A 22766-nucleotide genomic window follows, 5' to 3' on the forward strand; every position below is an offset into this window, starting at 1 on the left:
TGGGGCTGTCTGCGTGCTGCTATCCTGCCTAGATGCCATGGGGATGGTGTCCTACCTCTCCCTGTGGGCACTGAGGCCACAGAAGAATGGGGAGGGAGGAGGGAAGAGGCTCTGATTGTCCGTGCCAGCCTTTGGCAGCACTGCAGGGCTGGTGGCAGCTGGGCTGGGCTGGGCTGGGCTGGGCTGGGCTGGGCTGGGCTGGGCTGGGCTGGAGGATGCAGCCACCCCGCAATCAGGAAGCCAGGCTGGAGCCATGAGCTGATCATGATGCCTTGCATTTTAGCATCCATATTTTTTGGATTCTGTGCTGCTTTGGTGTGTAGCTCTGAGCTTCATTGTAAGCAAGTTCTTTTCACGGGGTAGGTAGACAAAACAATCCTGTTCTACCTTGAGGCCAAGGATACAAAGTCCAGGCCCAAAAAATATAAACAATGATGAACTGAAGAGAGAGCAACAAGGAGGATGGGACTTCATAACCTAAAGCTGTAATTGGGCAATTAACTCCACTATTCAAATGGAGCACAACTTATAAAAGCACGAGACCACCACACTTCTAAAAGTGTGAGCGCTCGTCCATTTTGTGACCGCTTTGGGCCCATCTTGGGTGTAGCCCTGGCTGGGCTTTTCCGCTGCCTAAGATGAATCCATGGAGACCTTGTAATAAATCCCTGCTTTACTCTTTGAGAGCCACCAGCTGCTCATTGCTGTGGGTGGCAGCATTTTGGGGCTGCCTGTGCAGGCCCCTGCCAGGGTTCCTGCCTTCCCACTGCTGGCGTGGTGCCTGCAACTCCCTGGAAGAACTTTGGGGTTTCAGGTCAGGGCGTGCTGTCTGACAGGAGTTGACACTTCCATCTCTGGAAGTCAGCCAGGCTGGATGAGGCTTTGAGCACCCTGGGATAGTGGAAGGTGTTCCTGCCCCCTTCCAGGGAGGTGGAAGAAGATGAGCTTGGAGGTCCCTTCCCACCCAAAGCATTCTGGGATTCCATGAAAAGTGCTGTGGTGGGGCTGATGTCCTGGCAGGGAGGTGTGGGGGCAGGACAGGAGGGCCTGGCTGCAGCCCTGTGTCCCTCAGCAGCCTCCCTGCATCCCTCTCACCGGGTCTGGATGCAGCTATGGGGAAAGAGGAAATGAAAAGCAGAAGTGATTCTGGTTCTCTGTGGCTCATGTCCGTCACACCGGCAGTGTCACTGACCTGGCCGAATCCTTTTTTCTTCCTAAAAATGGATGAATTCAGCTTTTTATTGGATGGAGGCGGGAGCCCTGGTGGCCGGAGCAGCCGGGCCTTGGGGGGATTTCGGGCGAGCAGGCCGGGGCCGGCAGCGCAGGGAGGCAGCGCAGGATCACCCTGGGCTCCCTCAGGGCGCCGCTGCCGCCCCGACCCAATCCCTTCAAAGCGCACTAAGCCCGCCCCGCTGGCCGGGAGCGGCTCCGGCCACAGCCGGGCCTCGGCAAGGATCGCGGGGCCCGGCCTGGGGAAGGGGCTCCCGCTCCCAGCTCCGACCCGCCATAGGGGCCGGGCCGGGCCGAAGCTCCCAGCCCCTGGCAGGTTATTAACGATTCAACTGATTTAAGCATCCCCAGCATGCGCGGGCCCTGGCAGAACCGTACTGGCTGCGCCCCGGGGGAAGGCTGGGATGAAGGCTCACACTCACACTCACACTTACCCTCACGCTCACACTTGCACTGACACTTACTCTCACATTCACACTCTCACTCATGCTCATGCTCACACTCACACTCTCTCTCACACTCACGCCAGCCCTCACTTTGCGCGGCCGCTGCTGCATCCCCGCTGCCGTGGCCTGCAGACACGGGCACACGCAGCGCACACTGCGGCCCCGTGCCCGTGTCCCCCCGGGGTTTTCCTGCTCCTTCTTCCCCAGTTTGCACACACGCACTTGGACATGGACACGCGTGTGAATAATGTGAGATCCAGGCACAGGAATCTGCCCAGGGAGAGACGGGGACACTCCCAGGCACAGACACAGACACAGAGGCACACACAGACACACTTGCAGTGGCATGGATGTGCACAAGGTGTGACATTCTACATGTGTGTGCAATGACAGGGATGCGCACACGCCCGCACACACTGACACACACACTCACAAACACACACTCGCATCCCAGAGCCCATTGCCGGCCCCCAGCCCAGCCCAGCCCGTTCCCGTCGTGCCCAGGCCCTCCCCCGCCGCGGTCGCGGGTGGGGCCCCTTCCGTCCGTTCCCGTCCGTCGCGGCCATGGCTGAGGAGGTGCTGGCCCTGCGAGAGCAGCTGGTGGCCGAGGCCACTTGCCCGTTGTGCCTGGATGTGTTCGAGCAGCCCGTGCTGACGGCGTGCGGGCACAGCTTCTGCGGGCAGTGCCTGGCGGACGTGCTGGGGGACCCGCCGCGCCCCGCCGCCTGCCCGCAGTGCCGCGCCCCGCTGGAGCCGGGCTCGCAGCGCCCCATCCGCTCCCTGGGCAACATGGCCGGGCTGGCCCGGGCCCTGGAGGAGGTGGCGGCGCGGCCGCGGTGCCCCCAGCACGGCAAGGCCCTGGCGCTGTTCTGCGAGCCCTGCGCCGCCCTGCTCTGCGCGCCCTGCCGGGACGGGCCCGAGCACCGCCGGCACCGTGTCCGCCCCGCCGAAGAGGCCGCCCGGGAGCTGCGGGTACGGGGCGGCGCCGCGAGAGGGGCCGGGGGCTTGGGCAGGGCCTGGGGGCCTTGGCTGCCCGGGGTGGGGTGGCCGAGGGGCACAGCTCAGGGTCCCCTCCGGCCACAGGCGGGGATCCCCTGCAGCAGGGGCTGGGCTCCCTCGGGGACAGGCTGGGGTCCCCTGTGGGCACAGGTCCGCGTCCTGTCCGGGCACACATCTGGGCTCCCTTCAAGGACAGTCTGGGCTCTGCTCTGGGCATGAGCTCCTCTGGCTGTGGCTCTGGGTCTGCTCTGAGCAGGGTCTGGGCTTCCCTCAGGGCGCGGCTCTGCTTCCCCTCCACACACAGCTTCGGCCGTGTCCCCGGCCAGCCACGGATCTGGGGCCTCAGCCGGCTGCTGCCCGGGCTCCCTGTCTGGCTGCCAGCTTGGGCTGCGGTACCCCACCCTGCTGGGGCTGCTGCTTCTGCCACCGCCTGGCCCCCGCCCACGCAGGAGCCCAGGTCCCTCTCCCTGCTCACCCCTCTGGGTCCCCACATGGTCCCTTGTGCCCCACATGTCCCCAGCCAGGCTTTCTCCCCACAGCGTGGGCTGGGGTCTCTTCTCACTGCAAGGCAGGAGATGCCTCAGAGCAGGCGGAGTTTGTTAATACTCCAGGAAATTGATGGGGCCTGTCTGAGTCCCTGCTACCGTCACTGCAAACCTCTTCCCAGAAATCACACTTCCAATGTCGAGAGTTGTTTTTTCTAATTAAAAAACCATTTAAATAAATACAAAATGCAGGGTCTCCACTGGCATGGAGTGGAACTCCAATGAAGTTATTCCAGCAATGTTTCTGGCCATAAGAGCTGTGGATGGGGATCTCCCCAGGCTGAGTTTGGAGAGTTGCGTGGTGTCTCTGAGCGCAAAACTCACTCCCAGACACGCAGGGGTCACTCCCAGTGACTCCCCAGACTGGGTTTGTCCGCACAGGGGTTGTTTGGCAACATCATCTCCCTGCTGTGAATGTCATTCCAAAATTAACAGAAATGCCATTTGTTTAATCGCTGCCCCAGGAGACACTCCAGAGAAACCTGCTATTTCTACAAGAGCAGAAGGAAAAATTGAAGAGCACAGGAGACCAGAAAAGTCTTGTCCTGCAGGTGTGTGTTCCTCTCCATGCCCCCCAGTGCTCACCCATGTGGCTCCCCAGGAATGTCCCATCTTTCCCTCTCGCCATATATACTTATCTCCTAATCCATGCCAACATTCTTTTCTCTGTCCATCTCATGTGGCCTCCTTGGGCCCATCAACATCCAGACTTGCCCCCCCTGTCTCTGTTCTTCCTGCTGTTCCTGTTCCAAACCTCTGGTGCCGTTGTGTGTGATCCTGGCCCCCTCTGTGCAGCAGCCGTGTCCCTGCGGGGGCAGCCGGAGCCTGGCTGGGCTCAGGGCCTCCGTGCGGTGCCTTGCAGGTGACAGTGAGGTCGGAGTTGCAGCGTGTGACTGAGAGCTTTGAGGAGCTGCAGCAGTGCCTGGAGGAGCAGAAGAAGGCCCTGCTGGGCCAGCTGGAGCAGATGTCCCAGGAGCTGGTGAATAAGAGCGAGGAATACACGTCCAGGGTCTTGGAGAGGCAGTCGCTGCTGGACACGGTGATAGCGCAGATCCAGGAGAAGCGGGACCAGCCGGGGGTCGAGTTCCTCCAGGTGAGGCAGCATCAGCCCCTGGGCACTGTGACCCCTGCTGGGGCTGGGGACACCCAGCTGGCACCCTCTGCATCCTGGTGCAGGCTGGGGCCATGGTGGGACACCGTGCTGTGACACCATGCTGTGACACTGTGACACTGTGCTGTGACACCGTGCTGTGACACTGTGACACTGTGCTGTGACACCGTGCTGTGACACGGTGCTGTGACACTGTGACACTGTGCTCTGACACCGTGCTGTGACCCTGTGCTGTGACACTGTGACACTGTGCTGTGACACCATGCTGTGACACTGTGCTGTGACACTGTGACACTGTGCTGTGACACTGTGCTGTGACACGGTGCTGTGACACCGTGCTGTGACACTGTGACACTGTCATACCGTGCTGTGACACTGTGCTGTGACACTGTGACACCGTGCTGTGACACTGTGCTGTGACACCGTGCTGTGACAAAGTGCTGTCACACTGTGACACTGTGCTGTGACACTGTGCTGTGACAATGTGCTGTCACACTGTGCTGTGACACTGTGACACTGTGCTGTGCCTGCTGTGGGTCAGGGCCCTGAGGGAAGGGAGGGTTGGGATGAGGTGTGGGCTCAGCCCCAGCCCCTTCAGCTGCTTCACACAGCTGGGCAGCCACTGCAGCTCCCTGACCCTCGGCAGGGCCACAGCTCTCCTGTGTTTTCTCTCTTGCAGGATGTTGGCAGAATCCTGAGCAGGTATGAAACAGGCTCGGTGTCCCTCTCCTCCTGCTCAGCTCCTTTGGGCAGAGCTTTGGGAGCGCTGCAGGAGCCAGCAAGGAGGTGGTTTGCCCCGCTGGGGATTTGGGATTTCATGGGATGTTTCCAGGAACCAGAGGCCGTTGCACCCCTCCTAAAGATGGGGTTGCTGTGCTGAGAGCAGGGACACGGCTGCCCTGGGCTCTGTGGCCGCAGGGATTTCCCTGTTTCCCTGCTGGCCCTGGCTGGTGGCTGGGCTCTGAGCTCCTCTCCCTGTTCCCCTCAGCTGTGAGGCAGCCAAGGCCCTGATCCCAGAGCCAGTTTCCCCAGAGCTGCAGAAGAGCATTCAGAGCCTCACTTGGAGGAGCCAGCAGGTCGTGGACATGGTGGATAAATTCAGAGGTAAAGCCCTGCTGGCTCTGTGCTGTGCTTCCCCTGGGCTTGGCTGGCAGGGGGAAATCCTCACTGCCTGGTGCCTCTGCCTGGGGCTCAGGAGCAAAACGGCTGCTCCAGATGGGAACCATCCCCAGGATGGGCTTTGCTGGAGCCTGGGGCTCCACATCTGGGTTGCTGCCCTGATGGGGAGCAGGACAGGTGCCACAGGAGAGACACTCATGCATCTTCCTTGCCTTCTTCCAGAGAACCTGGAGAGCAAGATAGACTCTGGCATAAGGGGTAAGTGTGTGGAGCTGCTGAGCACAACTGAGGGGGAAAAGCTTTCCAGGATGAGTGTCCTCATGTGCTTGGTGCTGAGATGGGCTCACAGCACATCTAAACCCAGCATCTGTCTAGAGCTGAGTCCTGTTGTTGTGACTAGGCCTGCAATAAAAATCCAGGTCTGTCCTTGTGCCAGGCAGCACCAGGGATGCTGTCCTGCGATGCCAGGCCAGGGCCAGGACAGCAGGAGGCCGTGTCAGGCTGTGCCCAGTTAAGCAGAGGGGCTGTACTCGATTTTAGGTGGCATTTTGGTGTGATCAGAAGTGCTTCTGCAGGTGCTCAGGGCCCACATGGTGCAGCATTGCTGGGCTGAGGTGTGGCTGGCACCATTTGTGCTGAGGCCGCTCTCCACACTCTCCGTTTTTGGGATGATGCACTTGAGCACAGGAGAGTCGTGCCTCAGTTTCCCCCCTGCAGTCCCCGCAGGAGTGGGTTTGGCAGAGGCTCTGGGCTGGTGGCACCGCACAGTGACAGCTGTGTGGCCCTGTGGGATGGCCACGGGATGGCAGCAGAACATGCCTGGTGGATGGGCAGCTCGGGCTCTGCAGCTCGGTTGCCTGCTGGCTGGGCAGAGCAGGGCTCCGAGCTGGGTGAGCCCTTGGCACAGGAGCAGGGACTGGCCTGGCCCCTCCTGCCCTGCAGCACTGCCTGCTCACAGCCACGGCATGCACTGCTCCCCACAGGCTGCAATATGCAGCACATCTGGGAGCAGCTTTAGCAAAGCCCATCGTGTCTGTGCCCTGCCTGTGGGGACACTGCCTGCCTCAGTCCTGCCTCAGGGAGCATCTTTTCACCCTCGGCTGCCAGCGTGGGGACAGTGAGGCTGCCGTGTCCCATGCCACCCGAGGGGGCTGCAGGAGTGCCCCTTGTGCTCCCAGGACAGGTCCCAGCCCCGTGGTGCAGGGTGGAGGAGAGGTGCTGGTTCTCTTCTCAGCAGGCACTGACTGATGTTTCTGTCACCCTTTAGAGCGGGTGCGGCTGGACCCAGAGACGGCGAATCCTCGGCTGATCCTCTCGCGGGACTGCAAAAGGGTCCGGTTGAAACGTCAAAAACAAAACCTCCCTGACACCCCCAAGAGGATCACAAGCAGCCTCAGTGTCTTGGGCACCCAGGGGTTCACATCTGGGAGGCATTACTGGGAGGTGGTGGTTGGGGAGAAGGGCTGGTGGTCCCTGGGGGTGGCCCCGGAATCTGTGCCAAGGAAGAGGCCGCTCAGGCTGCCCAGATCTGAGAATGTCTGGGGGCTGCTAATGTACCCAGATGGCCAGTACAGAACAGTCTGCATAACCCCACACACCCTGGCACTCAGGGAAAACCTCCAGAGAATCAGGGTCTGCCTGGACTATGAAATGGGCCGAGTGACTTTCTACAACGCAAAGGACCTGACACAGATCTTGCTGTTGGAGGCCACCTTCACTGAGAAAGTCTTCCCATATTTTTGGATCTACTCAGAAGATACCTACATCCAGGTGTGTGACTGACAGAGTGGGATGGCTGCTGGGCCCCTGCCCGTGCCCTTGGCTGGCTGAGCAGGGAGGAGCTGTGGGAATGACACGGCATCACAGTGCAGCCTCACTGCAGCTCTGCCTGGGCTGGACCCTCTCTGCAATTTTCTGCATCTCCTCCCGCTCAGTCCTTTGGAGCATTAAAGAAGTGCTGTCCTGCCTGGGGCTGTCTGCGTGCTGCTATCCTGCCTAGATGCCATGGGGATGGTGTCCTACCTCTCCCTGTGGGCACTGAGGCCACAGAAGAATGGGGAGGGAGGAGGGAAGAGGCTCTGATTGTCCGTGCCAGCCTTTGGCAGCACTGCAGGGCTGGTGGCAGCTGGGCTGGGCTGGGCTGGGCTGGGCTGGGCTGGGCTGGGCTGGGCTGGGCTGGAGGATGCAGCCACCCCGCACTCAGGAAGCCAGGCTGGAGCCATGAGCTGATCATGATGCCTTGCATTTTAGCATTCATATTTTTTAGATTCTGCTGCTTTGGTTTGTAGCTCTGAGCTTCATGTTAAGTGTTAGCAAGTTCTTTTCACAGGGTAGGTAGACAAAACAATCCTGTTCTACCTTGAGGCCAAGGATACAAAGTCCAGGCCCAAAAAATATAAGCAACGGTGAACTGAAGAGAGAGCAACAAGGAGGATGGGACTTCATAACCTAAAGCTGTCATTGGACAGTTAACTCCAATATTCAAATGGAGTACAACTTATGAAAGCGTGAGTCCGCACTTCTAAAAGTGTGAGCACTCGTCCATTTTGTGAGCGTTTGTCCATTTTGTGACCACTTTGGGTCTATCTTGGGTGTAGCCCTGGCCAGGCTACTGCCCAAGATGTAGCCATTAAGGCCTTTTACAAATCCCTAGTTAATTCTTTAACTCTATCTACCCTTTGTTCTTGGTCAATCTGCCTAAGGCCTCAGTTCTGGCACTCCAATGGGACAGAACTCACAGTCCCTGGCTTTGGAAGCCAATGCCTTATCCATTAGTGGTGGTAACTGCTCAAAAAGTTTGTAAAAAGGAAAATGTTCAGGGAGCGATAGCAGGAACGAGGGAAGAGCAGCAGGAGCCAGGGTGTGATGGTGGTCTCTGAGATTTGGCGTGCTCGGGAAGGAGCAAACACCCCACATTTTAATCCAGGAACCGGCATTATGTGACTAGCAGGGCCCAGGCAGAGCAACACAGCTTGTGGGTCGTGTTCTGGATACGTCCTGGATCCAAAGCAATCAGCTTGACACAGCAGCCTCTGGAACCACTAGAGAGACATGGCAGAGACCTTGCCAGGGGCTGGACAGATGATCTGCCAACCCAGTGCTGAGGAGAAGCTGCATGTCCTAAAGAGTTTATGTGGAGTACCAGTGGGGGACTGTTGGTCTCCCTTCTCCTGCTTGTCTCTCCGTGAACCCCATTCTGGTGTCGCAGGGTTGTGCACTGCCTTGTTTCCCCAGCCACTCACCAAACCCCTCATAAAGTGGCTTTTATAAAGTGGGTTTTGTTCTCATGGAGAGCTTATTTGAAGAGAAATTATATGGGAAGGGCTCTTTGAGGAGAAATGGTATGAGAAGGGCTCTTTGTGTCAGCGAGGTGGTGTTATCTGCTGAATTTGTGGCTTTTTTCCTTCATGTTCCCCATTTTCCCCTCATGCCCAGCCTAAAGGGAGACGGCCGGAAACATGGCGGCAAAGCCGCGCCTCTGTGAGGCAGGAACTACATTCCCCAGCATGCAATGCAGAGAGCGACAACGCGGCACGCCTGCTAGGGATCCTGGGAAATGTAGTTCTCCCCTCGCACTGGCGCGCGTCCCCCCCACTCTGGTTTCCTCGCGTTCTTATTGGTCCACAGCGACGCCAAGCAACCGCCGTGGGCGGGGCGTGGCCGCGGCGCCGCCGTTCCTACTGGCCGGGGCGCGCGCGGTGGGAGGGGAGGTTTGAAAAAAAACAACCCGCCCCCCGCGGGGCTCCGCGCGCTGATTGGCTGAGCCGCGGTTTGGCGCCAGCTTTGGAGCGGGCGACGGGTACCGGTTGGGGTCAAAACGCTGCGGCGGCCGCGCTGTCGGCAGGGACGGGACGGCTGCGCTGGATTCCCGGTCCCCCTCCGATGGATCCCACCCCGAGCGCTTCCCACCGCCGCCGCCTCTCGCTTCTCTCGCCGGCGTCCCCCGCCTCGTCTGCCGTGGTCAAGGCGCTCTTTCAGGATGAGCTCTCGCCTGTCTCGGACCTCCGCCTCACCATGGAGCAGCTGGGGCGCGGGTGAGTCGGGGCCCGGGCATTCTCCTTTTTCTCGCCGCTGTCCTGATCCCCCCCAAAAAGCGAGGTTTGGAGGCTTTACCGCCCGCTTCTTTCTACTGCTCCAAGAGAGCTTCTTTCTCCTTTCCGCCATCCCTCCGAGCCTTCCCGGGCACTTTGTCCCCTCTCCAGAACGTTTTCTTCCCCCTCCCGGACCCGAAGCGAGGCCTAGGGAGGCTCCCCCATATATAAAACCCCCAAGGCCTCCTGGAGTCGTTTTCCTTCCGTCCCATCCACCCCCGTAATTCCCTCTCGCGCAGTGAAGCCTTTTGGAATTCCCGCCCGTCCCTCCAAAAGAAAAAAAACAACCCCAAACTCCCCTGGGATGTCTTCATGCCCCTCTGAAGCCCCAAAGCCCCAGTTTAACACACCCTTCCCCAGGCCCTCCGGAATGTCTCTGCTCCCTCCTCGGCCCTGCCGCCTCTCAGGAGAGCTCTCATTTCCTTCCCTGTCCCCCTCATTCCCGAAGGAAGGCCTCAGGGATCTCCTCTGTCCTCACCCGCAAAAAACCCAGCGAGGCCTCGTGGATCCCTCCTTTTCCTTTCCCCCATCCCCAGTGGAGGCCTCGGGGGTCTCTTCGTGCCCTTCTTCTCCCGGCAGTGAGGCACTGAGGGCTCATCCTGCCTGCTCTCCTTCCAGCCCCACTCCCCACGCTCCAGCCCAGGCCTGTAGCACCCCTTCTCCCAGCCCTTCCCCCAAAATCGGCGCCTCCCGGAGCTGTTTCTTCTCCCCACGCCCACCCACAGGGCCTCAGTTTTAGCCCTCCCACCCTGCACACCTCCATGTGTCCCTTAGTGTCCCCCACCCCTTTGCGGGTGCCTCCCTCTGTTCTCTCCTCCTGCCCCATCCCGCATGGATCCCCGCTCTGGGACACCTTCCCCCTGCCCTGCTTCTGCTCTGGGCATCCTCCTCCCTCCTGAGCCCTTCCCTCTGTCCCACAAATCCCTTTGTGTCCCTTCCGTGTCCCCCTGCCTGCCCTGTTCCATGCCAGCCCTGTTCCTGCTCTCTGCTCTGTGTCCCAGGTGCCGCAGTGTGTGCTCTGCAGCTGCTCCCGTTCCCCAAACTGCAGCCACAGCTGCTCCATTTTGCTGCTCTCTGAACTCCTCTAATCCCATTATTCCCACAGCTCCTCCCTTGTGTGACTCCTGTTTTGTCCTGGCCCACTCAGGTCTCAATGACCCTCCTGGGTTTTATTTGTTGATTTTCTGTCATTCTCATTTCTGCCACCACCTGCTTTATGGTCCTTCCTTCCTTCAGATTCCTGGGATTCCTGCAGACCATTGGCAGTGCCCCCCTTGGAAGTTATTCAGCCCTTTGAATTTGTAGCCCTGGCTACTTTTTTTTTTTTTTTTTTTTAATTAACCACTTGCTGGAGCCTCACTCAAGTAGCTTTTCCCTTATATATGTGGGGCTCCATATGAGTTTCTTCACAGCACTGAGGTTTAGCAGATAAAACAAAATTTGGGAGGTAACTATTTATCAAAATGGGTTTGAATTAGAAATTTGGCAATTTTCTCTATGCAAAACCTGAATTAAAGAGGTGGCTGCCAAAGAGAGGATTGCAGTTCCAGGAAGGATAACTGGGCTCTGGGAGGAATCCAAGTGATGCCCACCTGTGCTGTACCTACCTGCAGTGTTGTGTTTCTTGCTTTTAAAGCAAATCCCAAACTTTCCTTTCCAGGCAGGGTGATCAAGACGTGGGAACCAAAAATGGATTGCACAGATCAGCCTCTTCAGAGTCCACAGACTCAGGTGGGGCTGCCTCTATTAACAAACATTGGTTAGGAATTGGAAAGGAATGCACTTCTACATGGCACCTGGGGTTTGGAGAGAGAACTGGCCCTTGGAAGGAGGGAGGCAGGTGGAAAATGCCCCAGGAAACCTCTGCAGCTCAGGGTTTGGCCTGTGGGTGTATATATATATATATATATATATTTTTTTTTTTTTTTTTTTTTTTTTTTTTTTTTGTTTTTGTTTTTTTTTTGCTTTCATTGTCCTGGAGACTGTGAGCAGTAGGGAGGGAAAACAAGTCCTCACTGTGTTTTCACTCTTTAAACCCAAACTGTGCCAGTGAGTGGCTCTGTCCTGTGTTCTCCTGTCACCAAGAGCTGGTTGATGATCTGAAACCCCTCAGTTCTGCTACTTCCTGGGAGGATTTCCTGTTTTTCACACAAGTTGTTTTATCAGTGAAAATGAAATAAGCTCTCACCCCATAACCTGTAGATTCCCTCTGGTGGTTCATTGCTCCAGCTGAGGGAAATCACTGTTTCCATCTGGATTTATGCCCCATTTTGAGGGCACTTTCAGGCTAAAAAAGAATTTTGTGAAGTGCTAAAGCACGAGTACAAGTCACAGACCATGGAGCAGGACAGAGCAACCAGCCTTGCTAAATCCTCACTTTCTGTGGCTCCTCAGGAATCTGTGCTGGAGTGACTCTGGATGTGTCTGAAATGCTCTGGGGCTATAAAGCTGGGCTTGCTTTGTGCTTCTGAAGTGCTTCCTGTTAATTCCAGGACATTCAGAAGGGCCTTTTGACTCCTTATTTTTGGGAATGAGCCCAAAATTTCTTCATAGGTGTAACTAAAAACATGGCTTAAAAAAACCCTTAAAGGACTGAATTGTTTATTAAGGTGTGTGGTGGATAAACAGAGTATTCCATGCAGGGCTTGGGGGGTTTCTTTAAATTCTCAAGCACTGGCACTTGATGATCCACAGCCAAACCCACGGTGGGGAGTGCCTGTAACTCTTTTTTATTCTGCACCAGATCAGGCTGCAGGTGGGACTTTGCACAGGAATTTCCTGGGTTTTTCTGTGGAAGTGTGTAGCAGTGTGTGGTACTCCCTGGGTATGGATCAGTGGGAAATCTGTGTCTCCTGTGCAGGTTTGGCTTTGGATTCTCCTGGCCCTGGGACCTCACACGACGCCATGGAGGACACGTGAGTGCCCCTGTGTGAAACCTGGCATGGTTAACAAACAAACCTGGGCTGATGAGGCCTGGGCAGGGCTTTGCTCTGCTGGCACAGTGCACTGGGGCTCCCTGCTGCACCTCTCCCTGTGCTCCAGAGCTGGAATGCTGGGGTTGGCCCTGCCCCTGCCCAGGGCACTGCAGTGCTGCCTCTGAGCTGGGTGTTGTGCCAACCACATGGCACTGGCACCCACCTGCAGCCTGGGGCTGCACCAAGGTCTGTCTGAATTGTACCTTTTAACGTTTGGTTTAAGTCTGTGCCTTTAGAACCACAGAAACATTTAATTTGGGAAAGACCTCTAAGACCTTCAAGTCCAACCTTTGATCTTTTGCTTTTAGGTTTGAGAAAGCAATCAAATCCAGCAGGCTGAAGTAAGTATAATTCTATTTTAAATTCTTCCTTGGTGTCTCTTTTAGATTATGGAACTGGGGGGTGATTTCTATTCATGTCCCTGCCTTTTAAAGCAAAATGTTGAAATAAACTTTGGTTCTCTTTCATTGTAGCCTTCGAATACCTTTCAGAAGAATCCATTCCCTGCCAGTAAGTGAGCGTGGGATTGATGTTTTATACATGTTAAAGGATTTAGCATGGTTTTAGTTGAATGCATTTAGTTGAATACTTGTTAATTTTGTGGCTTCAACACCAGCTGCTGGGGTACTTAATGTCAGAACTGCAGTTTGTAAATTCCCAATCTCACTTAATTTAGTGTGAAATTTCTGTGATGTGGCTCCATCTCTGCTGCACTGAAGCATTTTGGTCCCTGTACCAAGATGTCAGCAGAGGATTCCTGCACAGGGTGTGCAAAATCTGTAGTCAGAGGCTTTCCAGTCTTTGTTAACCCCTTTAGTGCTTGAAATGTGCTTGTGCAAGCACTGATGCAGTCCTGAACTGTCCCTTCTGTGTTGCAGCAAAGCCTGCTTGGCTCCAGCCCTGCTCTGAAGAGAAACCACTCTGACTCTCTGGACACTGATGCTTTCCAGCCTTTGGATCAGGATGAAAATAAGGAAAATGTGAGTGCTCTTTCCTGATGCCTGTGGGAGGGGAGGGACAGCTGGATTACCACATCCCTGCACAGGGAATGTCATGGGAAAGGCTTCAATTCCTCCCTGCCAGGCTGTTCTTCAAGCACAACCACCTTTAGCTCAGTTTTTCTGAAGGGAACTTGCAGCTCTGATTAGAGCTGTTGGTTAATAAAAATGGGGAATACTTTGCCCGGTTCTGCCTTGGTGCCACTGACCCTGACTCCTTTCTGGCTGTGGCAGAGGAAGATCTGTTCCCCCTGCTTGCTCTGGGCAGGAGCTGCCTCCAGAATGGGTTTGGGGAGGTCACCCCTGGCTGTCCCCACTGCTGCCATGGGGAGCCCTGTGGTTCCTCTTGGATTCTGTGTCCTGGGTCTGCCCTGGCTGCTGGGAATCCTGTGGGGGATGAAGTGTCAGTGCTTGGCTGCCTCCAAGAATGATTGATTTATTCTGCAGAGAATTGACTGACCAGGAATAGAGAAGCCCTGAAGCCTGTAGGTGATGCCAAGAGCATAAATGCTGGATTATGTTAGATGAAACACTGCTGTAACATCTATAATTTGAAAACATTCACCTTCAGCCTATTCTGTTGGCAGCAGGGAGCTTAAATCCAAAATGTCAGGCACTTTAAGAAATTGGAAAAGATAAAAGGATCCAAGCAGCTTAACACAGTTTGTAATTTTGGTAAAATGATCATTTTGCTGTTTTTAATTTCAGGAATCATTTGAATTCAAGAAGCCAACCAAACCAGCTTCTCGTGGCTTCCGTGATGGGAGGGGTGTTCCTACAGCAAGGCAAAACTCATCTCCAGCCCAGGTACTTGGTTCTTCTCAATTAATTCTCACCTAATTCTCTGCCATCAAAATAACCAAATCAGGGTTCTGAAGTGGTGATGTCAGTCAGGTTCCAGATAGAAAAACTTATTTATCTGCCAGATAAGAGAATTCTTCTCACCTTTGGCTCATGAGAAATTTGAAACCTTGTTCTGGGAAAGATGAGTCAGGACAGAGCTGGGGTTCTGCTCAGTAAGTGGAGGGAGTGTGGACATTGATTTGGATGGAAATGATCAGTAAAGTTGGTACTGAATGTTCAGGCAGATGCATTTGGAACAACAAACCAAACTCTGTAAATGCAGCTGGATTTGGTGTCCAGATGTGACATCCAGGAAGAAAAATTACCTTATTCATACCCTGTTGTTTAGAAAAGGCAACTGAAAAATGATTGTACAGAAACAGAGCTGGGGGGCCAAGCCTTGTCTCAGCTCCCTGGATCCAGCAGCCCTTCCAGAATCCTGCTGATCCCTGCCTGTGCTGCAGCTCAGGGCTGGGGATAACCACGGTGTTCCCTGGAGTGCAGAGAGCCCTGGCAGCCCCTCCTTGGCTGCAGCATCCTGCAGGGAGCAGAGGGAATGCTGTTAAAACTCTCTCTGTCTCCCCTCAGCTGCCCATGGGGGAAACAGCCTCTGGGGAACAGAACTCCAGGGCAGCCTTCCTGCAGCAGCATTCCCTGCCCTCCTCGGAGAGTGAGGATGATGATGGCTTCATGGAGCTGCTGGATGACCAGGACTTGAAGGTGTGTGCAGAGGGGATGGGGTGGAGATCCCCAGATCAGCTCTGCCAGATGTGTCTGCTGTGCTGTGGCTGCAGTCATGGTGCTCAGAGTGCACCACGCTGGGTTTTTGGCAGTCACAGAAGCCCAGACTGCTCTGGGTTGGAAGGGACCTTAAAGCTTATCCAGTTCCAATCCCCTGCCATGGGCAGGGACATCTCCCACAAGGAGATTAATTAGTTTTCATTATCTTTTCTAACTCACACTGGGGTGCCTTTATCTTATAACTGCTCTTTCCTAGTGCAGCCAGTGGGATTTGTTTGGGGTCTGAACAAGTGAATTATTTTTAGTTTGAGGACTGAGGGAACAGTTGGCATTTTTCTTTAGAAACTTGCTGAAAAAGTCAGAGGTGGTATTGCTTTGAGCCACTTAGATACAAAACTGTTTTCAAGGGAGTTTGAAATGCTTAAAGCCCTGGAGGCTCATCTTTGTTAATCAATCAGTGAATTGATAAACTCACCTTGTCCAACATGTTTCCGCTCAGTTCCATTATTTCCTGAAGAATTGCACTGGTGATGGAGTTAAATCCCTGCAGCTGCTCTGGGAGCTGGTTCCAGCTGGGATGTGCACCTGAGGCAGGCAGGAGCTGTAGCTGCAGTGTGTCTGTGGGGAGGGATGAGCAGGATTCCCTCTCTTGCAGAACCATGAGGAGATGCCCTCGGACGTGTCCAGTCTCTGGACGGCGCCGCTGGTCATGAGGAGAGTGGACAGCCGGGTGAGTGTCCCACAGGGGACAGGGACTGTGTCACCCCACTGTCCCCTGCATCCCTGGGAGCAGAACAAGCCCTGGCATAACCCCTGCACAATTCCCTTATCTCTGGGGCCGTTCACCTGGCAGACTCTGTCGCTGTGGAACAAGTGGTGTTTATAGGAATAGAATTTCTTCTTGCACTTCATAAATGTGAGAAGATCTTGACTTCCCTTATCAGAATCTTGGCATATGTGGAATTCACTCTGCAGGGACTCACCTGCAATGCTGTAACCTGATGCTTTGATAACAGACTGGAAAAGCAGCTCCAGCAGAAAGCTCTTTAATCTGCTGATAAATTGGCTGCTAATTGATGTAGAGCATTTTGCTGGCTCTTTATCTTGCTTATGCTGCCCCAAGCTCCCCCAGTAACAAGTGTTACTGGAAATGCAAAGCCTGGATAATTCAGATTAACAGCCCCCTGATGCTCTGCAGTGATGGTGCCTTAAATGAGGCCAAGATTGGAATAATCTGAAAGCCTGAGCTGTGTTTATTTTCTTTTATAAACCTTTGCTGGACAACTCAACTCCTCTCCTCCCTCGTAGGCCAAGCGGTGCCGGCTGTTTGGCTCTTCATCCATGTCAAGCATTGCAGGAAGAACCACCCAGAAAAGGATGGAGAGATCCCAGGAGGAGAATTCTCCAGGGAAAAGCAAGAAGAGGAAAAGCCTGCCAGGAACTTCTGAGGACTCCATGGTTGGTGGCTCAGCATCCAGTTTGTGACACAGAATTGATGAGGGGACATGCAGAGCTGGGGTCTGGTTTGTGAAGGTTGCTGGGAGCTTTTCCTGGTGGATTGTTGGGGCAGCAATTCCACAGTGCTGAACCCAAGCTCTGCCCTGAGCAGGGAGGCTGAGGGGGCAGTTCAGGGCTTGGCAGTGCACTCCAAGCTGTCTACTGTGGGAAACAGGGAATGGGACATGTCTGCCCTCATGGATCTCTGACCTGTGTCCTGCAGAGCCTGAAGCTGGTGAGGACCCAGCCCTCGACAGCAGAGATTGAGAGCATTTTGGACAGTGACCAGAGGGACCTTATCGGGGACTTCTCCAAGGTAATTCCAGAGATTCCGTGGCCAGATGTTGAATGAAGTGTTTTAAGGGCCTCTCTTGGTGGGGATGTCTCAAACCAGCCCAGAAAAACACTTCCCTTTAGAGAGGCTCTTCTGTTCCCTCATAAACCTGCCTTGCTTCTTTGGACTTGATCTTGGAGGTCTTTTCTAATCTTAACAATTCTTTGGTCTTCAAACAACCAGGAGAGGCTGTTGGTGAGAAGGGGATGGCCCAGGGTGGACACAAACTGATCCATTTGTGGTTAAAGCCCTATAAAATCCTCTAGTGTGGGAGCCAAAACCGAAATTCTGTGCCTGATTTTAGCATTCTTAGGAGCTTTAACTCCTGCAGAGGTTCTAGCCAGCAGAGTGTCTGTCAGAGAGTGAACTGCTGGATGCTGTCACCCATGTGATTCACAGCTGGAATTTTCTCAATCCTTCCAGAGTTATTTATTTGACACTGTTGATGGGAAACATCAAGATTTAAAATACATCGACTCTGAAATGGTGAGTGCTCCAAGGGAGCCAGAAAAATTCTTTAGTGGGGGCTGGGGAACAACACAGAAATGGCTTGAAACAGCTGAACTCTGGGTTTTGTGCTCTTTTTTTCTCAGATTGTGTCTGTGCTGACTGGGAAGTTTGAGAGCTTCATCAAGCAGTGTGTGATAATTGACTGTAGATACCCCTATGAGTATGAAGGGGGGCACATCAAGGTATGTTGGCCCCATAAGAGCAGGGCAGGTGCTCTGAAGCTGCAGCCTGGGGTCTCTGGGATCCCTGTGGGGCTGATTTTTATCCAAGGCCCTGTGGAAATGTTATTCCTGAGGGGCCCCTCTGGGATCCTGTCATGCTCACCCACTGCCTGGGTTTGGACCCTGAGCCCACACGTGGGCCATGAAGTGGCTGTTCCCTCAGAAGAGGGGATGTTCTGCTCTCTGTAAGCAGAGGAGGGGCCTGTGGCCCTCAGGGTGACAGAGGTTCCTGAGGAGGATGTGACACTCAGTGTCCAGCATCCTTATATCTCAGGAGGCTAAAATTGGAGTGCTAAACTTCATTTCAGTGACAGACTTCAAAGGAAAATGGCTGTGTAAAACACAACCAGGAACAGGTCACCCAGACCTTGTGGTGTTTGAGCCCCTTTCAGTGCCTGGAGGGGCTCCAGCAGAGCTGGAGAGGGACTGGGGACAAGGCATGGAGGGACAGGACACAGGGAATGGCTCCCACTGCCAGAGGGCAGGGATGGATGGGAGATTGGGAAGGAATTCCTGGCTGAGGAATCACACAGAGCAAGTTCCAGACTGTCCATGGTGCCCTGGTGGGGTTTGGAGCTGTGCTGGGAGAGGGTTCCAGGCTGTCTGTGGTGTCCTGGTGGGGTTTGGAGCTGTGCTGGGAGAGGGTTCCAGGCTGTCTGTGGTGTCCTGGTGGGGTTTGGAGCTGTGCTGGGAGAGGGTTCCAGGCTGTCTGTGGTGTCCTGGTGGGGTTTGGAGCTGTGCTGGGAGAGGGTTCCAGGCTGTCTGTGGTGCCCTGGTGGGGTTTGGAGCTGTGCTGGGAGAGGGTTCCAGGCTGTGCATGGTGTCCTGGTGGGGTTTGGAGCTGTGCTGGGAGAGGGTTCCAGGCTGTCTGTGGTGCCCTGGTGGGGATTGGAGCTGTGCTGGGAGAGGGTTCCAGGCTGTCTGTGGTGTCCTGGTGGGGTTTGGAGCTGTGCTGGGAGAGGGTTCCAGGCTGTCTGTGGTGCCCTGGTGGGGTTTGGAGCTGTGCTGGGAGAGGGTTCCAGGCTGTCTGTGGTGTCCTGGTGGGGTTTGGAGCTGTGCTGGGAGAGGGTTCCAGGCTGTCTGTGGTGCCCTGGTGGGGATTGGAGCTGTGCTGGGACAGGGTTGCAGAGCTCCTCCAGCAGACCCAGATGAGGCATTGGTTCCCAAGGGAGCGGGGTGAGTTTGTGGCTGTTCCCCTGCACTCAGTGCTTGCACTGTGCCCTGCAGGGTGCCATAAACCTGCACATGGAGGAGGAGGTGCAGAATTTCCTGCTGAAGAAGCCCATCCAGCCGTCGGAGGACAAGCGCGTCATCGTGGTGTTCCACTGCGAGTTCTCCTCGGAGCGGGGCCCGCGCATGTGAGCTCCTCTCCCTGGGGCAGGCTTCCCACTGCACTGGGAGCACTGGGAGGGGCTGGGCTGCCTCCACTTGCTGTGCACAGGGTGGTTGGCACCTCTGGCAGGGGTGAGGAGCCGTGCTGGGCCTGGGCTGGAGCACTGCAGTGTTCAGAGGGGAAAGGAAAAACCTCTGAGCTGTGGGGCTGCTCAGGCTCTCCCTGACAGGCAGCTCCAGCTCCTCCTTTGAGGGATGGGAGGTTTGGGGTGCAGATTTGGGAGTTACTGGGTCAGTGTGGGATTTAACATGGGATTTTCCCCGCTGCAGGTGCCGGTTTGTGAGGGAGCAGGACAGGCTGAGCAATGAGTACCCCAACCTGCACTACCCAGAGCTCTACGTGCTCAAGGGAGGCTACAAGGATTTCTTCTCGAGGTGCCAGGTGAGTAACGTGGCTTTCTCGTCCCTGCTAGTGTCCAAGGCCAGGTAGGAAGGGGCTTGGAGCAGCCTGGGGTAGTGGAAGGTGTCCCTGCCCATGGCAGAGTGTGGAACAAGACCTTTTAGGTTCCTCCAACCCAACCTTTCTATGGTCTCTATCACACTCAAATAATATTAATTTCTTCCTACTCAAACTTCTCCTTGGGGCAGTGGTTTGGCTGAGGGGCTTTTCCTCTTCTCTCTCTTTTTCATTGGGCTGGTCCCAGAGCAGCTCAGCCTGTTCCATGTCTTGGAGCTGTCTTCCTGCCATAGCTGAAGGGCTTTTCCACTTGTCTCAAGTAAAATAGAAGAGGTTTCTGCCCCTTTAGAACAAACTGTCACTCAGAGAAAGGATTTCAGCCTGCTCAGACACGAGGCTTGACAGTAATTGCTGGATAATAAATGGAAACCTGAGATCTTGTACAGTCCTAAACCAGCAAAATTGAAAACCTGAGCTTGGAGTTTGCAGCCTCTAATTGAGACAAGGAAACTAAAACCCGCCCCCAGCTCTTCCCAGCACTTGAGGGCTGGGATTTCTCCTGTCCTTGGCTCCTGCTCCTGCAGCATTTCCATGGTCCCAGCGCTCCTGGGATCTGTCCTGCTGCTGTGACACAAACAGGCCTCAGCTCCTGAGGCCCCCACACTTCCAGTCATCCCTGGGAGGTGGGAGATCCCTGGCCTGTTCAAGGCCAGCTGGATGGGGCTGTCAGCTCCTCTCCTGTGGGATGTTGGCTCTCCCAGCCCTGCAGTTGATGGCAGCCAGTGCTGCCCGGGTTTTGGCTCTCCCTGTGATCTGCTCCCTCCCCTGGGCTGAGGGACACCTGGGGTTTGGGGTGTCCCCGTGGACTTCGGGCTGTCCTGAGGAGAGGGCACCGAGGCCTCAAGGTGGCAGCACGGGACAGGCAAGGGCAGCTCCCTGGGAGCCGGGAGCTGGCCCGAGGCACGCGGATCATGGAATGCTCGGGGCTGAAGGGGACCCGCAGTGATCATTGTTCCCTAAACCCACGACCTTGCCGTGATCAGCCACCCTGCTCTGACCATCTGAGCTGGAACATCCTCCCAGTCTGTGCCTTGCAAGGTGAACTCTCAATCGGCTCAGCCTGTGTGTTCCCTGCCAGGAAATTTGGGATGAGAGCCCTGTACACAAAGCCCTTGTTTTGGTGGCTGTAACCTGAATCTCCCTGGGCTCTGTGTGTCTGCCACGGAGCTCCTGCCTGGAAGGGGGGGGGGTCTGTCCCTGTTTGCTCCAGTGGCTGCTGGTGCTGGGATCAGCACCCTGGTGGCACTGAGGTGACCCCAGCTCCTGTTTGGTTCCCCAGAGCTTCTGCGAGCCCCAGAGCTACCGCCCGATGCACCACAAGGACTTCAAGGAGGACCTGAAGAGGTTCCGCACCAAGAGCCGGACCTGGGCCGGGGAAAAGAGCAAGAGGGAGATGTACAGTCGGCTCAAGAAGCTCTGAGGGCTGCAGGGACCTGCAAGGACTGCCCAGCCTGGGGGCTGCAGTGGGACAGCCACGTGTTCCTGTGCTCCCACCCCCCTGGGCTGTCTCCTCCCTGGGATCACCTGGACCTCGGCCCCGCGAGCCGGATTCCGGCTGGGAGCTGCCTTGGGATTCTTTTGGTTACGTTGCTTCGTGAAAATGTTGTGGCTTCTTGTGTTGTGTGACACCCCCAGATCACCCAGGGAGGGTGGGGACAGCCTCGTGGGGCTGGGCTCGGTGTCAGCACTGCCAGGGAATTGTAGTGCCTGTTAATTTTTTAAATGCTTAATTTTATTTAAATACAGTCAAATGAAGCCAATACCGCTGCGGTTGGATCATCTGGATTGTACTTAAACCTTGTTTCTGCTCCAGGGCGACCTGCTGGGGGACTGGGGGTCGTTGTTTTTCTCAATGCAGTTTTGGTTCTGTGTAGCATTGTGGGAAGGAAAATGGGAAATCTCCCACAATGGCTCAGGATTCCCACCTGGGCCAGTGCTGCAGGAAGCCCTGGGAGCCCATCTGAGGGAAACTGCTTATTGTTCATAAACATCACGTTCACCTCGTTCACTCCAGGGTGTTTCATTTCATGGGCTGGCTGTGGTGGTTCTGGAGGAGTTGGTGTTTTGGTGGAGGGAGAGGTTTTGGGAGCTGAGGGGCTCCAGCAGTTGGGGGATCCCAGGATTCTCAGTTGGGGGATCCCAGGATTCTCAGTTGGGGGATCCCAGGATTCTCAGTGGTGCCGCTGCTGCCTCTGAGCCTGTGAGTTGTTGTTCTTATCCTGCAATGGTGCCAGAGCAGATCCTGGCTGTGAGGGATCCCAGAAGCTGCTCTGACTCTGGCACCTCTTCCCTGGGAGTGGCTGTGGCCACCTCTCCATCTGCCAGGAAAGGCAGGAGGTGGAATTTATGCGTGGGGGAAGCAGAACTTCCTCAGCTGTGTTGGACCCCTGCAGATGAGGGAGTTCTGCAGTCCCAAACTGCTTTGCTGCTGGTTTTGGGGTCACTTCAGCCCCAGCTCCTAAAGCCATCTTCCTCACACCAACTTCCAGGTGAAAACTGCTGCTCCTGGGAAGCTCCACGTGCCTGGGAACTTCCTGGTTCACTCTGTATCCATGTCAAAAAATACTGAAATGGGGGTGCCTTGTGTGGAATTTTAACTTGCTTTTTTTTTTGAAACCTATTTCTTAAAACCTGCTGTTAATCCTTTTGCTCCCAAGAGGATTAAACTTGGACTTCTTTCTTGTTTAAAAAAATATTGGAATTTGCTGTTTTCCCTCAGAGCTGAATCTCTTGAATGGGGAGATGATGAAATGTTAAATAAGAGGTGATGGTTACAATTTTCTCCCATTGCCTTGGGAAGGGCTGAACTCTGGGAAGGGGATGTGGGGTGCTGGAGAGTCAGGAAAGGTCACTGAGTGCCCCAAACTGCCCTTTGGTCTAGCCCAGGGGTGAAGCACCAGCTCAGCACCACAAGGGCTGGGCAGGATCTCTCAGTCCCCCTCTGCCATCCAGCTGTTGCTCCATGGGAATGTTTAACTCCTCCTCCTGTCCAGAAAGAGCAGATGGACACTGGCCTGGGTCAGGCTGCTCCTTTCCAAGGTCACTCAGCTGCAGCACAACCCTGGCAGCAGTCCTGGTTCACAGCTGCACTTTCCCCTCACTGCTCCTTGTCCCACCCTCCTGGTGCTTAGGGTGTGGGGTGGCTGGTGTGGCTGAGTCCCAGCAGTGCAGGGATTTGGGAATGGCTGAAACCCCAGAGGGGTGCAGAGGAGACCCCCCTGTCCCTGTCCCAGCCCACCTTGTTCTGTGTGAGAGGG

At 55.3% G+C, this 22766-nt stretch overlaps 2 protein-coding genes across 2 annotated transcripts; both read left to right on the forward strand.

Moving 5' to 3' along the window:
• The first annotated feature begins 2161 nt into the window (after window positions 1–2161).
• Window positions 2162–7417, forward strand: LOC139605057 (E3 ubiquitin-protein ligase TRIM7-like). Its single transcript, XM_071456442.1, has 7 exons — window positions 2162–2648; window positions 3685–3771; window positions 4083–4313; window positions 5011–5033; window positions 5320–5435; window positions 5673–5708; window positions 6718–7417. The coding sequence occupies exons 1-7, from the start codon at window positions 2241–2243 to the stop codon at window positions 7230–7232; spliced, it is 1416 nt and encodes a 471-aa protein (XP_071312543.1). The 5' UTR covers window positions 2162–2240; the 3' UTR covers window positions 7233–7417.
• Window positions 7418–9240: 1823 nt separating this feature from the next.
• On the forward strand, window positions 9241–21517 carry CDC25A (cell division cycle 25A). Its single transcript, XM_071456437.1, has 16 exons — window positions 9241–9484; window positions 11202–11272; window positions 12402–12456; window positions 12825–12857; window positions 12990–13026; window positions 13395–13496; window positions 14223–14321; window positions 14946–15077; window positions 15754–15828; window positions 16407–16556; window positions 16819–16911; window positions 17353–17415; window positions 17523–17621; window positions 18888–19018; window positions 19323–19434; window positions 20789–21517. Exons 1-16 carry the CDS (start codon window positions 9333–9335, stop codon window positions 20927–20929), a joined length of 1545 nt encoding a protein of 514 aa, XP_071312538.1. The 5' UTR covers window positions 9241–9332; the 3' UTR covers window positions 20930–21517.
• The last annotated feature ends 1249 nt before the right edge of the window (window positions 21518–22766 follow it).

The sequence above is a fragment of the Agelaius tricolor genome, unplaced genomic scaffold (genome assembly GCF_023055355.1).
Source record: "Agelaius tricolor isolate 1412-34295 unplaced genomic scaffold, bAgeTri1.0.p SCAF_58, whole genome shotgun sequence".
Lineage (NCBI taxonomy): Eukaryota > Metazoa > Chordata > Aves > Passeriformes > Icteridae > Agelaius > Agelaius tricolor.

Excerpts from the sequence above, each read along its gene's own strand:
- CDC25A (XM_071456437.1), top strand. The coding sequence starts at position 9,333 with ATGGATCCCACCCCGAGCGCTTCCCACCGCCGCCGCCTCTCGCTTCTC. Across the intron at positions 16,557-16,818 it reads GAACTTCTGAGGACTCCATG|AGCCTGAAGCTGGTGAGGAC; the intron begins GTTGGTGGCTCA and ends TGTGTCCTGCAG. Across the intron at positions 17,416-17,522 it reads AATACATCGACTCTGAAATG|ATTGTGTCTGTGCTGACTGG; the intron begins GTGAGTGCTCCA and ends TTTTTTTCTCAG.
- LOC139605057 (XM_071456442.1), top strand. The coding sequence starts at position 2,241 with ATGGCTGAGGAGGTGCTGGCCCTGCGAGAGCAGCTGGTGGCCGAGGCC. Across the intron at positions 5,034-5,319 it reads GTTGGCAGAATCCTGAGCAG|CTGTGAGGCAGCCAAGGCCC; the intron begins GTATGAAACAGG and ends TGTTCCCCTCAG. Across the intron at positions 5,709-6,717 it reads GATAGACTCTGGCATAAGGG|AGCGGGTGCGGCTGGACCCA; the intron begins GTAAGTGTGTGG and ends GTCACCCTTTAG.